At 44.8% G+C, this 21,661-nt stretch overlaps 1 protein-coding gene across 3 annotated transcripts in view; it reads right to left on the bottom strand.

The window, feature by feature from the left end:
* The window catches only part of LOC119647831 (phosphatidylserine synthase 1), a 49,759-nt gene that overhangs the window by 9,653 nt on the left and 18,445 nt on the right, over positions 1–21,661 (bottom strand). For all 3 annotated transcript variants that reach the window (XM_038049070.1, XM_038049072.1, XM_038049071.1), the window contains exons 2-7: positions 18,512–18,770; positions 11,149–11,459; positions 10,937–11,078; positions 10,751–10,863; positions 10,461–10,683; positions 10,295–10,391 (exon numbers count right to left, since the gene is read on the bottom strand). In XM_038049070.1, coding sequence (XP_037904998.1) covers positions 10,295–10,391; positions 10,461–10,683; positions 10,751–10,863; positions 10,937–11,078; positions 11,149–11,459; positions 18,512–18,770 — 1,145 coding nt within the window. The remainder of the gene's footprint in view (positions 1–10,294; positions 10,392–10,460; positions 10,684–10,750; positions 10,864–10,936; positions 11,079–11,148; positions 11,460–18,511; positions 18,771–21,661) is intronic.

Below are 21,661 nucleotides of genomic sequence, written 5' to 3'. Positions count from 1 at the left end.
ATCAAGTTCACCCACGGACTCCATGGCGCATTCCAACTAGCCTGAAGTAAGACAATTTATAAACACAAACAAGTGGCTTCCCGCAACTCGGACACCGAAACATCGACAAGAAAAAATCGATATCATCTCCTCTCGAATAATGAAACATTGCCTCGAAGCTGCACATGTAGCCCCGGAATATCGAACTCAGCTGAATCAGCCCGATCGCCCGACAACAAAAACATTAATGAAATTCGTTTCCTACCTCCATTCTTTTTGTGCGGTTTGACTACCAGGACATTGGGTTTAGCTTTCAGAAACCTAGATAAAAACGTATACTTCCAGATCACTAACCGACCCGCCAACACGCTTAAAGTCGGGACAGTTAAGCCGCACAAAAGACTCTTTAACATTAAGACTTCCAAATTAGAAGACCACCATACACCATTAATGATGAGACGAAGCCAACCCTCACGACTTTAGTGCTGACGACGGAAATCAGAAATTCAGTCCACATTGCGCTGATTCGCATCTCGAGGATGCTCACCCCGTGATCACGGGCCAATGATACTAATCTAAACCTCTTTCGTGTAACTCTCAATAACGAAACAGATGTCACCAAAGCCTCCAAACTAAAGACCGTTCTACATCAGCGAATCAGTTGGGAGAAACACAGATTAGGGACGTCACTCAGCCCTTGTGCTGCCAAAAATTTGGCCAAGTATCTGGAAATTGTGGCTACAATATGTCAAATGCGCGAGCCCATATGCCTCCAAGAAATTTCCTCGCTCCATGTTCAAGACAAGGCCACTAGGGGGTCAGCGGCGCCCCTTAAATGCGTAAACATTAACTAGTTGGGTAACCCGGCCAATTTCTCCAAATGTCCCAACCCAGCCTCTCCCTCCCCCCAATAGACGCTTCTCAGCCCGCGACCCCTTTTGCCTCATCCTAGTTGAATTAGCCTTTCCAAGTTGACGCCTCCTTACGCAGCAGTTGCCAGAGAACGGGTAAGACGCGAAATCCACACCTCACTTTTACCCCTACAATCTTCCATCCCCAGAGTTTTTTCATGGAAGCTAGGGCCGATTTCAACATATCAGCACTCAGCACTCAGGGTCGAGCCATCGTTTTTTTCTTTAATTTTCATTTTTCAGGTTTCAGCTCGCATTTTGGTTTAAATCGTTAGGCTTACGCGAATTCCTATGTTTGTGTAGTTATTTTCAAGAACCGATACGGACCCACGCACTGATACAGATACGTGAATTTTGAACAATGACGCGTAAGGGATCCCCACATTCCGAGCCTGGCCAGCACAGAGGCGTGTAAACACGTGTCGACCGAGCGCTCCAATGGAGCTTCAGTATTTGCGAGTGGACCTTTACGGTCAATTTCGTCAACTTTTTAGGTTTTTGGGTTGGCTCTTCTCTCTAAGTCGTCTTCGGCCACTCAGGATGGTTTGACCATCGCAATTCCATAAATTTCATTACAGTCGTCATGAATATATTGTGTTTATTTTTGCGCTTATCTGCGCTGGTGTAAGCCTATCACTTGCACAGCATTAAGTATGATGATAGTAGAGATGGGTAGGTGATGTATGTAATATTACAAAAGTGATATCATCTTAAATTATGATATTGTCTTATCATCACCGAGCGTGGGCAAAACAATACAACATCACGAAGCAGCACCTCATTACCTAGCATCACCGCATTACCTAGCATCATCGCATTACCTAGCATCATCGCATTACCTAGCAACATCCCATTGCCAAGCATCATCGCATTACCTAGCACCATCCCATTGCCAAGCATCATGCCATTACCAAGTATCATTCCAAAAGTGATATTGTAATATAGCGCCAGTTGTCAATGCCGACGCCGAGTATCGGGCTGGCTTTGCGCTTACTTTAGGTTGACTATCGGCGGGTTTTGGGCTGGCATCGAGCTAACTTTTGGACTGATTTCGGACTGGCTTTCGATTTGCTTCAGGTTGGCTTCGGGCTGGTTTTGGGCTGACTTCGGGCTCAGCTTTTGGACTGTTTTCGAGTTGACTTTGGGCTTGCTTCAGGTTGGCTTTGGACTGGCTTTTGGACTGTTATCAGGTTGACTTTGGGCTTGCTTTAGGATGGCTTCGGGCTTGCTTTAGGATGGCTTCGAGCTGGTATTGGACTGGCCTTCTGACTTTTTTCGGGCTGACTTTGGGCTTGCTTTAGGCTGGTTTTGGGCTGGCTTTTGGACTGTTTTCAGGTTGACTTTGGGCTTGCTTTACGTTGGCTTCGGGCTGGTATTGGCCTGGCTTTTTAATTGTTTTTGGGTTGGCTTTGAGCTTTTTAGGTTCGCTTCGGGCTGGTTTTGGGCTGACTTCTGGACTGTTTTCGGGTTGGGTTTGGGATTGCTTTAGATTGGCTTCAGGCTGGCGTTGGACTATTTTCGGGTTGGTTTTGGGCTTGTTTTGTTGTCCGGATAGCTCAGTGGTTAGAGCACAAGGCAGTCGCACGGAAGGTCGCTTTTCAAATCTCATTGGAGGCAGTGGAATTTGTATCATAATTTGACGTCAGACGCCAGTCGATTCAGCTATGAATGAGTACCTGATCCAAATCAGGATAATAATCTTGGGCGAGCACATAGCTGACCAAATTCCCCTCTACAGGCTATTGTAATCCTGTAGTGTACCGTTACGGTCTTGAATGAAGTAGTCCAACACACTTCAAGCTGGATTGTTTCGCCAAAGATTATTATTATTATTATTTGGGCTTGCTGTAGGTTGGCTTCTGGCTGGCTTTTGGACCTGTTTCGGACTGGCTTTGAGCTAAAGAATTATTTCGGTTGCATGCGCACATGGGAATGAGGATTAGGCTACGTAATATTTCCTAGTATAAGCGACCGAGGCGACTATCGAGTGCTGATATCAACTATAAGTTGCGAATCTGCTCCCTCGGTCAGCTCCTTATAGCATCTTTTATTTTTTTTTTTCTCCTCTTGCATGAAAGGTTTATTTCTTCTTCAATGGTACTCATTTGATGCTGTCGTATCCTTCACTTTGTAATATCACCTCTTTAAAAAGTGATATGATATCACATTATCTACTAAGGTAACGTTTTGTGCACCTCCAGATGATAGTGAAACTGAAGCAAAGGCTCATTGAAAGTAAATGTAGAAAACAAATATCTGCAACAACGAATAGACTCTGTGGATGCCCGATACTCTAAAAAGGAACAATATTCACCCCGACTCAAATTTTTCTTAGTCCCACAATTATAATTACAATAGAGGTAAGAGCAATCTTTATATACGTGAACCATGATTTTACCAGTCATGAGGGGCAATATCTGCTTTGAACAAACTCAGTTAGCTGAAAGCGGTTTTGCCGAATGAAAAATTGTATATCCCGTTTTCGTACGTATGCTCTTGATACAGCATTTAGTAGTAGATAGAAGGCCCAATAAAAGGGATGCAATATCTGCTCTGTTTCCCGAACCTCATTGGACATTATTGAATCTCCCACCAATTTTCAAATCACATCAGTTGGAGCCGAACTAGTATGGATCGACGAAATACCGAATATTGCCTCCTCCCGAATTTCCAACCTGTAGACCCGACAAATTGCTCTTCCCAGCATTTAATACAGCAAACGAACTGATGGTCATTTGTAAGATTGAACCTCTAAAGCTAAATTAATAGAAATGAAATAGATCACGAAAACTATCGACATCAAATCATTGAGTCCTCACACTCAGTCGGCAGCCTTAACAAAACTTGTACCACATTAAAGAGAAAGGGGTACAAATTTGAAGATACATTGATTTTTTGAATGATCACGACGAATTGGCACGACTTTCCGAGAATTTCACCGCACGACAAACAATAAAATCTTACAGGTTTGTTTTTTTCTCTAAATTCTTTGGCCAAAGCTTCTAATTGTACAATTACAAACTTATCAAACTCTACACAGTTCCAAAATCTATCTTACAATACTTAGAATAGCTATAAAGTGCAGCATACTTGCAGTGGTCTACACAAAGATCACAGATCGAGTTATAACCAACACTCATGATAGGCACATGCAAAACAGTTTTCTCCTAAGCAAAAACTCTTCCAAAAACTAGCTACAAAGCAAAAGTCCATTAAAACTTAGCCAAACATTGCTGCAAAATCAATGTCAAATAACACATGCAAACGGAAAATACTGAATGTTTTGAAGGATTACTTATCGCTTCAATTTCATGATACCAAACAAAACTGTCAATCAAACTATCGTAATATTTCTCAAAACTGAAAATTGAGAGTCTATTTTAGTGGAGTTCATAGACTTTGTTGAAAGTAAACAAATCGGAATAAAACATTTCAGAGAAAGACGAAAATTCTTATAAAAGTCAATAAAGAATTAATAAATGTTAAGAATACTGTTAGACAATTTTGATTTTTATATCATAACTTGTGTCAACTATTTCGCGTGGTTTTAACTTTCCATGTGCATGTGCTACTATTTTTGGATGAACATAGTATATAGGACCTTGAAGGAGACAGATACAAGAGAAAGTTATCGTCAGGAAGACTGTTAGTCATGTCATGTAAACTGTGTGCAAACATTTTTTTGAAAACTTAACAAACACTAAAGCTAATGTTGCCAATTGGAAATAAATGTGGATAAAGTGAGAATTATAATGTTATCACATTAATAATGTTCGCTGATTTGTTAAATTATTAGAGAAAGAAAGCAATTTGTTATGTTTCATGATTCTTTTTCGTTAATCTTCTTTTTTCTTCCGCCTTTTTCCTGTTCACAAGCGGGGTCGGCTAGTCGGGTGCCTGATCTGGGTGCAGTCTTGAGGCTTTTAAATCCCCATCCAGCGTATCAAGCCATCGTTGATTCGTCCTGCCTTTTGGTCGTTTACCATCGACTTCGCTGTTCAGAGTAATGCTGGCAAGTGAGTTCTCGTTAGCACGAATTACCTGACCATACCATCGAAGACGCCTCTCTCGCAACCCCATAACGATCGCGAATATCCTCGTTTCGGATGTGATCAAAACGTGTCACGCCACTAGTCCAACGTAACATCTTCGTCTCCATTATTGCAAAACGTCGTTCATTGCCTTTTATAGTTGGCCAACACTCAGAACCATAGAGAGCGACAGAACGGACGACATTGCGGTAAATTTTAGATTTAAGATGTTCGTTGATATGTCGATCACAAAGGACACCAGTTGTGGAACGCCACTTCATCCAGATTGCGTTAATGCGTGAAGCAGTTTCATAACGCAGTTCTCCATTGGCTGATAGCGTTGACCCGAGGTATTTAAATCACTCAGTTCTGGGCAAATCACCGCCGCTGACAGTGGTTGTGCCTGTTTCATGGGGATCGATCGTCAAAAATTCAGTTTTGGTTAGGTTCAATCTGAGACCGTGTTGCATGAGGCGATCATTCCATTTTTGGACAAGTTGCTCGAGATCATTTTTGTTATTAGATGCCAGGAAAACATCGTCTACATAAAGCAGTGTATAGGGCGCTGGACCTTGAATGTCCCGCGTGACGGTGTCCATAACAAGAACAAAGAGGAATGGTGAGAGGGCGCGTTTTACTCTTTCCACTATAAAATGTAGGAAGATGAGGCAATCGTTTGATGAACCATGTGGTCATAAGTACAAGGTCATGGGTGTCCGGAAAATCGATTATACGGTTACCACCCTCATTGCGTCCTCCAAATCCTTCCCCCCGTGGCATCTGTTAGTGTCTGCCTTTTCACTCACATGACCATTAAGGTCGCCGGAAATGATGATATAGTCATCAGCAGGCACGTTACAAGTCCTTTCATCGGGAAGTTGCCAGAAGGCATCTTTCTCGGCATCAAGTGGACCTGTCTCGGGTGCATATGAGATGAAGAAGTGAGCAGTGCGATCAGTTGATATAATAGTGAGTTTCATCAGTCGATCATCAAGTTCGCCTTCTGTAATGGCATCACGGAAACCGTTTGAGATGGCAATGCCAACACTATATTGAGTGTGTGGGCTACCAAAATAGAGAAGTTTATAGCCATTTTTACTGCAGCTTTTGGCAACAGACCACCGGTTTTCTTGCAGAATGCAAACACCAATGTGCCTTTTCCAAAGGGTTCTTACGAGTTTCTCGGTATTTCCAGTTAGGGTGCCAACATTTAGCATGCAGACACGTATTTGTTTTGTTCGGACTAACTTACGTCCTGACGTCGTCCATGCGTCAAAAAACCCTTACCTATTTCTCGACAGGGGCCCGTTCTGGCGCGTCGACTAAGGTGGAGGCCCTAGTATTTTTCCGAGGCTTTTTACTCGATCCGATCATGTTGTTTTTAGCAACATTGTATGCATATTCGTGGTCGGCCTGTCGCGGGACCTTTCGCCAAGAGAGATCAGGTAGGATTTAGCATAGTGGAATAACTCCAACTATACTCTATCTCTATCCCTGATCTTAGCATTTTATTTTTGTTTTACTTGGGCTTGGGATCTGTGTAGGGATTATCACATGGGATCAAAATTTGATGCTTAGCGTCGTAAGGGATATTAGCAGCTTGTAGGCGTTCTTCTATGCAAATCAAACCGTGGTCATCGAGGAATGGATCTAAGGATACGTTGTTACTAGACTTCTCGCCGCCTTTGTGTTTTACGAGATTTTCTAGATCTAGAACTTCTTTCGTTGCATGTGCTTTAGGATGAATGTTGACGCCTTATGTAGTGAACCATGGCTGGGACTTTTTCGATTGTGTTTTGCTGGCGATGTTTGCATAATGCAGTATAATATAAGCCACTATTCGTTGAAGCAACGCGAAAGAATTACGGTGATTGATACTATCAAAAAGATTGTTCTGATGCGTACTTTTGGCGACCGCCATTGCTATACTGTCGACTGAGCTGTCACCTTGCGGTTTAAAAACTGGAGGCCAAATCTTGTTTGCCCCATGGGGAAACTTTGGCCCATGAAAACATATGGCATTTTCAGAGAACTTGCGTGGAGGCGTACCACGCGATATATCTGCAGGGTTGTCCTTCGATGAAACGTGCTTCCATTGTGTTGGTGCGACTCTGTATGTCCGCAATTCTATTGGCGATAGATCTCTCGTATGATGCTGATGACGAGTTTGTCCAGGATAACCTCGTTTGTGAGTCGGACCACATGTTGACGGTTTCGTGGCTCAAGTTTAAAATCCTCCTGATTTTGCTGGCGAGATCTGCTGCTAATTTCGCCGCGCAGAGTTCCAGTTTGTTTGTTTGTTTCTTTGTTGGCGCAAATAATGAAAGGTGACTGCCGGAACATTGGCTCTACGCGGTTAGCCTCTGTGAAAGTACGGGATAGCTTTGATAAAAGGGGGGCGGAGTGAAAGAGGGAGGGGAGGCGTGTTGATTGAGAGGAGAATTACTGTCCGAGAGGAGAGCCTGTCTGAGCTGCCGTTGGCATGGGTGATAAATTTACTGGAGGGAGAGGGATATCGTGGAGGAAGATGTTAAAAAGTTTGGGGCTTAGAATAAATCCCTGAGGGACTCCTGAATTTACCGGGAAGTCGATGGAGCGAAGCCCGCACATGGTAAGTTCTGTAGGAGATTAAGTCTTCGAAGATTCTGAATAAGGGGAAGGGGTAATTGGTCTGAATTAGTTTGTAGAGCAAGCCCCTTTCCAAACTGATTCAAATGCATTTTCAAAGTCTAAGGCGCAGGATACGGTGCAATGCCTGTTTTCCTGGTGATTGAAGATTTTTCCAATATTGGAAAGAAGAGAGATAGATCACATATCTTGGAAATCGCCTGAGCACCCGTTCTTAGGAATAGGTATAAGGAGGGCTGTTTTCCATGATATCGGGAAGTGTCCGTTGTTGAAAAGGATGGCGAGACGTTCATTGACAGTAGACGCGCACTTCCGCAGGACAAAGTTAGAGATACCGTCGGGGCCCGAAGATTTTTTATTGTTGGACTGGGTTATTGCAAGTTTGACTTGTTCCAGTGAGGTAAAGAAGAAGGAGGCGAACGGGCCTATTCTGAGCATATCAGCAGATCAGCTGGGGGAAAAAGAGCAAAAATAAGACCCTTCCTAACTCAACCTTTTATCGTTGACAGTAGTGGCGAGAGATCCAGATTGGGTCCGCTGGCAATTTGGCTCTGAATAAGTGGCTGAAGTAGTCTACGCAAGCGGATATTTTTCCTCAGGGGAGTGAAAATGGAGGTTACCTATTTTTATTGGGTATTGACGATAAGAGAAGATTTTTTCTTCCAGCCAATTGATTAATTATTGGGAAAACTTGTGGGCCAGGTTTGAGGGATTTGAGGAGTTTCCTGTAAGATGCATTCAGTTCAGATCGAATAGCTCCGTTGATTTTGCTGGACAGGTCTTTAATGATCTCGAAATAATCGTTTCCTGCGCTGTAGTAGTCTGTTTTTATCGCGGGCTAAGAGGAGGATTGAGATGGAAACCAGGAACCAGGTTCTTTAACTGGAACGTGTTTGTCAACTGTAGTTTCGAAGGTAGAGTTGACTTTCCAGATGTATGTATCTAGCTCAACATTATAGTGGATGCGCGATTTGTCCAGACCCAGTGCACTGAATAAGTCGCCTTGGAAGTCATCCTAGTTTTTCAGATTGAAGGATTTGCATTTATGCGGATGGTGGAGTGAAGGGAGAATTTTCTGTTGATGCAGAGAGGGGCTGAGGGCATCATGGTCGGAGTGGATTGCCAAAGAGAGTTCGGACAGAATGGAAGTGAGGTGAGAACCTCTTCCGCCTGGGAAGTAGAGAGAGTCGATTAGAACTCGGAGGACGCCTCCACCCCTTTGGGAAGAACGCAGCAGATCGAGAGTGCGGGAAGCTTTTAACTTTTAACCTGTGCTGGATTGATTTCAGCCTACGGGGGCATTTGGAGAAGTTGGCTGGGTGATCCAGTTGGTCATAGTTTGCTTATTTGAGGGGCGCCGCTGACTCTTTATCGGCGTTGTTTTGTACAGACGAAGGGGGGCAGTCCCTAGAGGCGTGTGGGCCCGCACTTGACACATATGCGGTCGTATCCGGAGTTTGAGGCAACGTTGAAACATTGGGTGACGTCCCATTTTCTCAGAATTTTCAGAATTGAGGGTCACACGGAAGAGGCTCAGGTTGGTGTCGTTGGCTCGTGACAACGGGGTGGATAGCCTTGATACGCGGATCGGCGTAATCTGCGTTAACTCCTTAATTTCCGTCTTCGGGAGTGAAATCGAGAGGGGAGACTCCTCTAGGATGAGGGTTGGCTTCTTTTCCTCCTTCAGGATGAAGGAATGACCTCCCAGTTTAGTGATTTTGATTAGGTGGAAGAGTTTCTTATGGACATTGGGGCAAATAAGCAGGACTTTGAGCCTGTCGACCGGTAGGTTTGTAATCTCAAATTTGGCATTTTTGTCAATGATTGCAAGGTCCAGTGCCAAGGTAGTCAAGTATACAGAAAAATCGGAGGGGGAAAGCTAATTCTATTTTTATCTTTAATTAGCAGTGGGTTGGCCGTGTCGCCAGATTTCCGGAATGTGCGTGCGTCGCTTCGGGGCGATGCTCGTTATCAGAGAGAAGATAGAAGCGGTTTTTGTTCGTTGGGGCCTCGGTGTCCGAGATGCCCGAAAGTTACTACCAAGATGGTAGTTCACGTTCAATGTCGATCTAAATTAAACAATTCTTGTGTATATTGACACAATATACCTTTTTGAGCTGAAAAGCGAAAAGCAATTAATAAGCACAAGGAAAATCAAGCGGTAAACTAACATCAGAGATTCAGGATAAAACATCGAGGTATAAGGGGAGTTAAGCCTCACATCGAACACACAGGCCATGTGCTAACTCACAACTATATTAGGCTGACAGAGTCCTACAGCCGCTCAAGAGGCAGTGGACTTCCTAATCAAAGAATGCAATAAAAATATTGTCGAAGCCATTTTGAGCGATCTAAAAACAAAAGACAGCTTTTAGGGATATCGAATTGGTGGACCTCGGCGCAAAACCGGGATGTCTGGAGTTCCTTATTAAGGCAGGCCTAGACCGGATACCGGTTGTTGCGCCGTTGATGATGATGATGAAAAACAAATTTTAGAATAAGTACCCAGAAACATAACAAATGACCTAATACACTACAAAATCATAACTGAAGTACCGGCTTCTGTTTGAAACCCTGCTAACCTTCGCTAACTCAAATTATTTAGTCTCGTTTAAATTGGAAGCATTATTAATGTGACAACTCAATTTGGTGTTATGAATGAATCAAGGATTATCAAAAACCACACCAATAACTATACACACAACAAATCAGTTAAATATGAACCCAATAATTGAACTCTCTTACCTTTTGAGTCTCCTCTCAAGACAGCTGAATCTCGGATCTCTGCTGCAGCCCGTTTCGCCGCATGCGACGATGACTTGTTTGAATTTGTTAATGGCGACTATAAAGGATAAAAACAAGCGCCAATTTAAAACCTCCTCAGAACTTCACAATCTAATAAATTTCATACCTCGATAAACCGATGCCACAGCACACATCCATACACAAACAGTATAGACATAAGGACTTGAACAATAAGCCAAACCACAATATTAATAGCTTGCGTCCTTTCGAACAGTTCCTTTCCATTCTTAATACAGAGAATGGCTTCGGACACCATAATAGCTCCATATACCCAACATTGGGTACCGACACGCTTACAACGCGTATCTGTTACATAAATATAATATTGCCTGAAAGATTGAGAGTTTTCCTTATTAGTGTCAAACCGTAAACTGATCCATTGGCAGAGTAACTTACCTTACAGACGGAGCTACAAATAAACCTATAAATATGAGACGAATAATCACAATGGGATGATCAGGTGGCATTTCGAATATGTGTTTCAGGAAAAACGTGTTCAATTCGGTCACCTGTTGTAGACATGCAAGAGAGAAGGGAAAAGGGTAACGCCGAGCTATTGATTCAAGTGTAAAAGCCATTTACCTGCCAGAATATCACCAACTGACACACAGCCGCAAATCTCATGTAAGTCGATTTCGGATCCAGCCATCGTACATGAGTCCAACTTTCTGGTGTAAATTGAAGCACAGCCCGTTTTATTTTACCAGTTGTGGTGGAAATATCTCTAAAATACACAAATTACAACAAAATCTTATTCCCCAAACTCTGAAGAAAGTAATTCACTCCAAACCTACTTTATGCTTGTCCATTTATATTCTCTCATTTCTAAAATTTTACAAATTTTTAATCCACACCATATTCCGAAACCATTGCAGAGTATCACATCCAGAATAAGAGCGTCCCACCAGCATTCAATGAAATTTGGTAGTAAGTGGGCAAAAGCCACTTCGGTGATTTCCCACATCACTGAAATAGTCCATAAAATTCCCATATGGCGAATGAGAATTGCCTTAAACATCCAACCGAGAAAATGGCCCCAAGCGAATACGTCGACATGTGACCAAATACGTTCTGCCGTTACGTCTGAGCAATTTACACCGTATTCCTGGAATGTGTAAAAGTATTTTGGTTAGATATTAGTTGTTTGAGGGAGAATGTGTAATTTGTTGAAAATGGTCAAGGTGTTATGGTGAAATTCATAAAAGAGGATTAAGTACTTTTTTAAAGGGAACAACATTTGATAAATGGATTCAATAAGTTTTTTTTTTGAAAATATTGTCAACTTCAGCGCAAGCATAGGTTCTTTTATTGCTAATGCTAGGATGCAAGGGCTCTTAAATTGAATCCTAGGCATCCTATAATCTCCATCCCAAAACTATACCACATTCCGGACAGACCGCGTAGGGGATAAGGAGGAAGACCCGCTTCCGTCATCGCACCAACGCTCGAACTAAAAGTCGTGTCAATCATCGACGAAACCTCCATTATATTCCTCTGTAACTTCTAGTGTCCTAACTAATCTCCAAATCCAGACTTTGAAACTAACACAACAGCTCCCCTCCCGACGACTTGAAACAAACGAGTCTGACTAAAAGCCAAACATCACTTACGGTAGCCAACTGACACTCCCAAATTTCATTCCGACATCAACTAACCCGTTACCTCCAAACCAGCCTACATTTCATTGTTTAAATATTCTTTCATACATTGACATTTTGCTCGTAAGTAACAATCTTATAAACCAATTCCACCTTATAATGCCCCACAGGACCCTTCTCGGTTCCTGGCCTGAGCGACCAGAATAGTGTAGTACTCAATGTCAACACCTCTGAGCCGCTCCTCAAAACCCAACCCAAACTTCTCCCGAGCTAGGCATCAACAAACTAGAACCTATTCAATCATAGACTAGCAGATAGACTGTTGGTTATCCACCTTCAACCCGTCCCACCCTTTGTACAGATTGGCAACGTTATCCTGATGTTGGCGGAAGCAGCTCAGGCAGTATGCCATCAAACTATCCCACTAAGTTGTATGAACTACCAAGGAGTAATCATCCTTCGTTCCCAGATCCTCAGTACAATCAAGTTCTCCTCTCCGGAGCACACTCCGTGGACAACTCCATCGAAACAGGAACCAATCAGATTGGAAATATCTTACTAAAAGCCAATCACACCACCCCCTACATATTCGACCTAACTACCGAAAGGACTGTAAGCCAACATGCCACAAGCCTCACAAGCAACCATCTGAATTCCTACCCTTTTCGATCCGGCCACGTCGCTACATTTCTCTTCTATCAAAGAAATTACTCCCTGTCGAGCTCTTCATCCTTTCCGGGAACAATAAAAAAATCAACTGGCGCAACCAGGCCATAGTACTGCCCACGACCCCCTCATCTTTAAAAATGTTAACAACAAAAGCCTGAGAACGGCCTGTCTACTCCATATTCGCAGACAAATATAGGATCATCCTTAATTATGTACTCGGTCGACAATCGTAAGTCCACACCAATCCCAGGGCTCTTGAATGGGGCATGCCTCAATCAGACTCCAGAGGGAAACGGATTCTGGAAATGGCGAGAACCGGGCTCGTAATTTTAAACACCGGATCCACGCCAATGTTTCGGCGCCCAGGTTGTGAAGGAAGCATTCCTGACATCACTTTTGCGTCGGAATCTCTGGCATTATCGGTGGACGGGTGGCGAGTCCTAGAAGACTTCTCAGCAAGTGATCATCAGTACATTGCGTTCGAAGTGTTTGACGCTACTTGCCGGCGAGCACCAACACGACGGAAATTGCCGACCTACGGAAGGAGTGTCATAAGCTCCGCCGTTTGGCACAACGTTTGTACGCCAACGAGGAAGCATGTGCCATAAATGCACAATATAGATCAGCAAAAAGGAGACTCCGGAGGGCTATAAATAAAAGCAAAGCTCGCGGCTGGCAAAATCTTGTTAATGAGGTGAATGATAACCCGTAGGGACTTGGCTATAAGCTTGTCACTCGGAAAATCGGGGCTCTGCGGAAGCCCTGCATATTGAGCACCGACCAGATGGACCGCATTGTGCGGGCATTGTTCCCCAGACACCCTGTACGAGTTGATGTAAATAGCGCGGAAAGAGTCGTGGATTGCCCCCTTTTCACAATGGGAGAACTCGAAGAAGCGGTTTTCACTATGAAAAACAGGAAGGCGCCAGGTCCTGATGGCATCCCGGCGGAAGTTTACAAACTGGTATTCCGCCAACGGCCAGAATTGCTGCTCGAAGCGTTCAAGAAGTGCTTGAAGGAGGGCATTTTTCCTTGTCGCTGGAAAGTGGCCAGACTCGCGTTGATCAGTAAGGGAAAGGAGACCCGGAGCTCCCGTCTGCATACCGACCGCTGTGTATGCTTGACACGACCGAAAAAGTGCTCGAGAAGCTCATCAGGGGTAGACTCGCTGAAGCGATCCGTGCTGCCGGGGACTTATCCGCAAGGCAGTTCGGGTTTAGAACAGGGAAATCTACAGTGGATGCTGTTATGGAGGTCGTAGGTGCGTTTAATCGAGCCAGGGCACACAGCCGCCGTTCTCGACGGATAGTGCTCCTCATAACGCTTGATGTCAGAAATGCCTTCAATTCCGTAAGATGGACAGATATGCTAGACACACTAGAGAACTCCTTTCACGTGCCAAGCTATCTCTTGCGGATATTGAGGGATTATCTGAAAGACCGCTCCCTGTTCTATGAGACGCTAGATTGTCAGAGGAGGATGGAAATAACGTCGGGAGTAGCACAGGGATCCATCCTAGGGCCGGACCTATGGAACGCTTCCTACGATAGTCTGCTGAGACTCGATATGCCCGAAGAGTCGCGCCTGGTCGGTTATGCAGACGACGTTGCGGCACTTGTTGCCGGACGCACTGTTGAACAGGCGCAAAGCAGACTTGGCATATTGATGCGACGGGTAAGCGGATGGATGACTGCTCACGGTTTCAACCTTGCGCTGGAAAAAAACCGAAGTAGTCATCCTGACCAGAAGGACAATCCCGACCTTGCGTCCCATATCGATCGGCGAGTTGACTATAGAGTCAAAACCAGCGATTAAATACCTTGGTTTAATGCTCGACTCGAAGATGAGATTCTTCGAGCAAATCAAAGCAGCCGCGGACAGGGCTGCAGCAGGGGTCGCAGCCTTGAGTCGCCTAATGGTTAATGTCGGCGGCCCTATATCAACTAGGAGACGTCTCCTCATGGGAGCAACGCAGTCCGTCCTTCTCTATGGTGCGGAGGTATGGGCCGATGCCCTTGACAAGGAGGTGCATCGTAAACGCCTCGCTCAAGTGCAGAGGCAGGAAGCTTTGCAAGTGGCGTCTGCTTATCGCACCGTCTCCGAACCGGATGTGATGGTGATTGCGGGAGTGATCCCCGTTGCCCTCCTTGCCAAGGAGCGCAAAGCTATCTATCGCCGTAAGGGCGAAAACTTAAGAGAAGGGGTTGCCCGTGAAGAACGTCAACGCACCCTTAGCGAGTGGCAACTTTCTTGGCAAAATGAGCCAAGGGGCAAGTGGACTACGCGGCTCATCGACAAATTAGACCCATGGTTGAACAGAACGCACGATGAGATTGATTACTTCCTTACCCAACTTCAACTACTCGTGGGACCAAGGCATGGGCTCAATTTTGAAAATACAAAGAAGGCGCATAATCGGAGGACGAGTTGCTGGCTTCCAGCCAGGAGACAGTAGCCGTCAAGAGCAGTACATTCGCTGCCAGTCGCAGCACCGCTATGCTGAAACCAACCGCAAGGAGCAGAAGACGAAGCCCATCGCTCTGAAACGCAATCGATCTCAAGGCAAGGTCGAACAAGATCACAAGCGGAGAAAAGTGGGCAAGAGCTCAGACGCTAAACAACATCCGAAGAAAAATGCGCAGCAATAGTCAGCCGACGGGCCACGAAACCCTTCAGCGACGTGGTCAGGAGCCACTTATGTATGACGCTGGCGGATGGTAATTCTGCTAGCGCCACAGCAGTAAACCAGTGTTGAGGCCAGGGATGGATTTTGAGCATCTTCTGAACACCAAAGGCAAACACACGGGATTGATCCCCTGCTTTGACTCCTCTCAAGTGGTCCGTGGGTTCCACGTTATAGCTTGCGAGGACCATTTTTCTGAGAAATTTCTCGGTTTATGCATCGCTAAGATCAGCGACGCCTAGGAAGACGTAAAGCCCAATGTCATCCCTTACGACGAGATTCCCAGGATCTGGTTAAGAAGAAGATCCGCGCCTTCAAAACCTCAGGATTCCCATGGATGACTGAGTTGTTATCAAGAAGGAAGAACCTTTTCTACTCCGTATAAACGAAGGTTGCCTGGAGGCACTGAAAAATGTCCACCATAAAGTGCGGTTCGAAGTCAGAAGTCAGACGCAAAGGTAAAAAGTGTTCTGCAAAACCGGACGGCGACCTTGATCCAATCGATGCCACCAACTCGCTGTTGGAGGAGATGACGATCGACGGTCCGACGGGACTGACGAACCCTCCACGCAAGTAGATCATGCTGAAGGTAACGCAGATAAATCTGCAGACACCGACATCACACTAATACAGGACCCTGGATCGGAGGCGACCGAACCATCAAAAGGCTTCAAAACAAATATTTTAATTTATTCCCCAGCATAAGCGACGCTAATCAGGACAGACCTAGAGCATGTATTCTCGCGAGGAAGAGTTTGCACGCTTTTCTATGTCCGGACCTGAGTTCCAGCGACCTAGTCGTGATCAAGCTGGAGCAGGCAGGGGTAGAGAACGTGTATATTTCCTCGGCTTACATGGCTCACGGCCGAACTGCTCCGCCAAAAAAACTACAACATCTGACGAACACCATAGGAACACCAAGGAAGACCAACCTGTTAATAAGCTATGACACCAATCAAAGGCATATGCTTTGGGGCAGCTCGAAAATCAACGAGAGGGGTGAATCATTCTTTGATGTTATTATTACTTCAAACCTATCGGTGTGTAACAGTGGCAATACACCAACCTTCCATTTCCCCAGCTCGGAGAACTGTGACGGTTGGGAGGAGCAGGTCCTTGGAGGCTCTGGAAAAGGCATTCGATACCGCCTTTAAAATCTCGTGTGGTGAAATAAAAATTTCTCCAGTCTCAGGAAGCTGACCAGAGAAATCTTCCAACATCTGCTACAGGCATAAATATAGGCAGCCATACAAGGACTGCCTGAAGGATCGCCAAGAAGCGATCTTGGCTGGACTATTGTCAGAACATCGCACCAGTGAATCCGCGAGGCTCAGTAAGATTCTGTCAAAGGAACAGCAGAGCCCATCCTTTCTTAAAAAGTCGCAAGGCTCCTGGACGGAATCTTCTAGTGAAACCTTGGAGCTGCTGGTTCAAACGCGCGAAGTACTTTCGACCAATCAGCCTGACCTCCGCTATCTTGCTAGGTCGGAGAGCTCCAAACGACCAGAACATCATCGACCAAAAAGACTTCATTTCAGTCAAATCAGGAACAGATCAAATTTTCTCTGTGCGGCAAGCGATGAAAAGACAGTTGGAATATGGACATCAGTTGCACCATCTTTTCATCGACTTTAAAGCCGCCTATGATACCATTACCAAAAAAAAAACATCAGCGCCAAAAACCAAAAAACAAACAAGATCGAATCGCCAACGCTGGCCAACGAGGAGAATAAAGATAGGAGACTACAACTTTAAGACCGTTGAAAGTTTCTCCTATCTAGGGTCGAAAATTACAACCGATAACAGCTACGACAGTTGCTGGCTGCTAACAGAGCCTGTTTCAGCTTACAAAAAACTGTTTCGCTCGAAATGACTCGCCATAGGGCCAAAACTCTTACTGTACAAGACAATGATTTTGCCAGTCCTTATGTATTCCTCGGAGACCTGGGTTCTTAGCAAGAAAAATTGCGATCTCTTGGCCGCGTTCGAGAGAAGATTCCAAAGCCTCTATAACGACCAACCAGACGGTTATGGTATCGCGGATGGGGGGTCAGTTAATCCATATGGATGAGGATGATCCAGCCCGGAAAATCTATAAGGGTAGAAAAAGAAGACGTGACAGTCCCTGCCTCAGATGGAGCGATGGTGCAGGTCAGGACGCCTGACATCTTTTAGGGATATCGAATTGTGAGACCTTGGCACAAAACCGGGATGTCTGGAGTTCCTTACTAAGGCAGGCCTAGACCGGATACCGGTTGTTGCGCCGTTGATGATGATGAGATTGTCTTATATTTTTCTTCGCTACTGTTCAAGCTCCATTTATGTCTCCAAAAACTTAGGCAATAATTCATGACGAATCGTAGGGGGTAGGACAGTAACAAAGTTGCCTATAATACACGAAGCATTATCAGTAATAATAATCAACACTGACCAGCGAACCTTGACCATAATCATGCGATTTGTTACGATTAACCCAAAGAGGGAAACGACTGATAATTAACGAAATGGTTATCTACATTCGACTGGGCTCATGTTCCCAATGCAGGCTTCCTGCAAATATTACGCTAGTCAAGAGATAGTTCCAAGTCAGATAACCGTCCATTCAACTATGTTTTGAATTTATTACCAAAACTTGATTCGATTGCAATACATTCAATGCGTTATCACAAAAACTAATAATGTACAGCCAACCCGATAAGATTTAAATCCCGAATTCGTTCAAGAATCATCGGTAGCACAAATCAATGTCTGATAACCACACGGAACTGAAAGTTATGACGCCGGCAATTGTGTGAGCATAAAAAAGGATTTAAAAATATAAATTCGAGCAAAATAAGTAAAGGTCATTAGCGGCAACGAATTTGAGAGATAGCTTTGGATTCGGGGTTCAGATTGTTGTCTGGTGGGCAGTAATTTAACGTCATGAAAATTACCCTTGTCCCACTCATTCATGGAAACTGTTTCGACAAATAAATGATTCAAAACCAGAAATGTTTGAGATATTCCGATTTTTGGAGGATTTTTTTTCCCATGGTCATAGTATTGCATCACCACATAACATACGAGAAATATTCTGGAATTCTTGATTGACGTATTTTCTACAATAAAAGATAATTTGTTCTCGGATTTTAAATGGTTTCTAATCTAAATTAATGTGTGGCGATTTGATATTGGTCCAGTGAATGCCAAATTAATCTCTCAACTTACCTTTTCCATATTTATGTGAAACTCTTGCAATTTTGGATCTATCCAATATATGATTCCCATGATCGTCTTGTAGTTTTGGAACATGAAAAATTGCAATAGGAGCAAATAGAGTACTGAAATGCCGAATAGCATACGCCAGACAGCCGGGTGAGGACGTGTGAATGGGCCATTGGGGAATGCTAAAACAGAAATAATCAAGAAGAAAAACACAACGCATAGTATTCCAGCCCAAATGTTCTCGTGAAGATCGCCTTCATTTCTGTAAAGAGAAAAACCAGAGAGATGTGTTTATAGATATATCGAATATCATAAATAGATTGGATTTGAACGTGAAACTCAAACAAGTCGGGAAATCGGAAGCTGGACGCTTCCCTTAAAGAAATGATCACTTTCAATCCGCCGCACTCCTCACCTTTCCAACAAATGTCAAAACTAAGCCCGGCTTCAGAAAGTACTAACCGAGACCTTTAATTTGATACCCCACATGACAATATTTGATGAAAAAAAAATTGTACACCCCCTTTTGCATGTATGGGGACCCCCCCCCCCCCCTTAAATTCAACGTAAAAGGATATAACTCACTGTATGTGTGAGCGTTCACAGTTCCCACCTTTCTACCAAATTTGGTGTCAATCGCTATAACCGTCCCGAGAAAAATGCGTGCGACGGACAGACAGACGGACAGAGAGACAGACCTGTGCGCCTGTGAGGAGTGGCCAGATCTCCCATCAGGCGCGACCCCAGCTGGCGGATTGGGGCATACCTATTGATGTGTAAATATATGCTCATGCACTTTTCTTTTCTGACTGTGCATGGGCTAGTGTTTGCTCCTCTCTGGTGCGCGGACCAAAATGGCTATGGAAAGGACACCCCGAAAATAAAACCAATATGGACGAATTAAAAAGGAGTAAAGTTACGGTGCAGGGGCTCGGAACCCCAGTACCGGCGGCTTTTGGGAGTGAGCAAGTGGGCTCCCGGCCGTCGATATCCCTCGACCGCAGTGCCTCGGTGGTGGACAACTTGGCCACCGTGGCATCTAATGCTACAAGTGTTTTAGATTTGGAAAAGGAAGTGTTCAAGCGAAGTATCACTCTACCAAGGACACCAGTAACAAAACCGAAGAAGGGTGAATTAAAAGCAGATCGTTGGACAACAAAACAGCAACAACATCGACCGTACATATTCAAGAGGAGCAGCAACGGGAGGTACTCTAGGACCAGGAAAAGGACCCATTCAGAAGAAGTTCGTCAACTTGAGATCTCCGCCAATGCCAAACATCAAAAAAGATAAAACGGAGGGAAGGTCAATGAATGCCAAATGTGAAGGAGTATTTAAAAGTAGTAATCTGGTTAGGAATCATCATGGAGAGCAGAGCCCTGAAGCAGAGGAATTACCCTTCACACAGCTTGGTGCAAAAATAGTGGAGCTCTCTGAGTTCATCAAGGGCAAGCACAACGTCCACCAAGCCATAAAAAATATGGTGAGAGCAATTAGAGTGCTCTACAACAAATCGCAGCAGGAGGAACAAAATTCCAAGGGCAAGTCGAAATCTGTTGCCCCAACGGTGTCACAAGCGACCCAAGTGACACCTAATCGTGTTGCAATCGGCCTGCAACCAAACAAGAGAGTACGGGAAGGAGATGTGGATCCTCTGGGAAGTCAACAGGCGCCTAAGAGGAAAAAAGCCATACAAATAGTTCCGAAAAACGGAACTAAAGGCACCGAAGAGAGAAAGCAGGTCCCCCAAGTGCGAGCTCCGGCAATCGACTCGACGAAATCCAAGGGGAATGAAAAAGGTGGTTGGACCAAAGTAGTTAGGAAAAAGGCGAAGAAAAAGGCAAAAGTGCGGATTCGCCCAGAAGCGATTGTAATCTCCAGCAATGGAAGTTCGTCTTACGCTGAGATACTAAAAAAGGTCAAAGCTGACCCCGACCTAAAAGATCTAGGCGGAAATGTCCGCAAGATTCGAAGGACCCAAAAGGGTGACCTCATGTTTGAACTGAAAAAAAAAACAGCTTGGGGAAAACTGATGGCTTCCGAGCTCAGGTTAAGAGCTCACTTGGGGAGAATGTCACAGTACGGACCCAAAAACATGAGGTCTATATACAGTGCAAGGATCTCGATGAAGTGACTTCCAAAGGAGAAATTTGCACTGCCTTGATGGAACAGTTCAAGTTGGAGGAACTTGCCGAAGAGTCTATTTTGAGTTTGCGGAAAGCCTATGGCAATACTCAGACGGCCACATTGCGATTGCCAGTGGACGCCGCGCAAAAGTTATTGGCGGGCGGGAAGGTTCGAATCGGATGGGTTGTTTGCCGTCTGAGAGACCAGATTTCTCTAAAAAGGTGCTTCAAGTGCCTCGCGTTTGGTCATTTCGTGAAGGCATGCACCAGCGGCATTGATCGGTCCGATCGATGCAGAAGGTGTGGGGAGAAAGGTCATATTGCCAAAGCGTGCAATAGGGACTCCAAATGCTTATTATGCGAAGGAAGTGAGGGACGGGATTACCGGCATATTACCGGAAGTGCTAAATACCCGGAATTTAGGAAGGCACTGACTTCAATGAAAAAATGAGGTTTATTCAAATAAACCTCAATCATTGTAGGGTCGCTCAAGATTTACTCGAGCAGACCATCTGCGAATCCGAGGTGGAAATTGCCATCATTAGCGAACCCTATAGAAACCGTCACGGTGGCGTGTGGGTTATAGATTCGTCTGGTGGAGCGGCGATATGGGCATGCGGTCGACAAGCCATCCAATGTACTGGGAATCAGACATACAGCGGCTTTGTGTGGGCGAAAATAAACGGGGTATATGTGTACAGCTGTTACGCCCCACCAAGCCTGACACTGCCCGAATTTGAGGAAATGCTTGACAGCCTTGTTCTCGACGCAAGGGGTCGAAGTCCAAGGATGATAGCTGGTGACTTCAATGGGCCCGTGAGTGGGGTAGCAGAGAAACAAATGCAAGGGGCCGCAGTCTATTAGACACTTTCGCACAGTTGGATGTCGTTCTGGCCAACGAGGGAGGTGTAAACACCTTTCAGAAAGGGGGGTCTACCTCAATCGTAGACCTAACCTTTGTCAGCCCTGCACTGGCACGTGGTATGTCTTGGTGTGTCAGCAACCACTACACCCACAGCGATCACCA

This window comes from Hermetia illucens, chromosome 2 (genome assembly GCF_905115235.1).
Source record: "Hermetia illucens chromosome 2, iHerIll2.2.curated.20191125, whole genome shotgun sequence".
Classification (NCBI taxonomy): Eukaryota; Metazoa; Arthropoda; class Insecta; order Diptera; family Stratiomyidae; genus Hermetia; species Hermetia illucens.
Note: the sequence above shows the minus strand (reverse complement) of the source record. Positions and strands in the feature narration are given on the sequence as shown.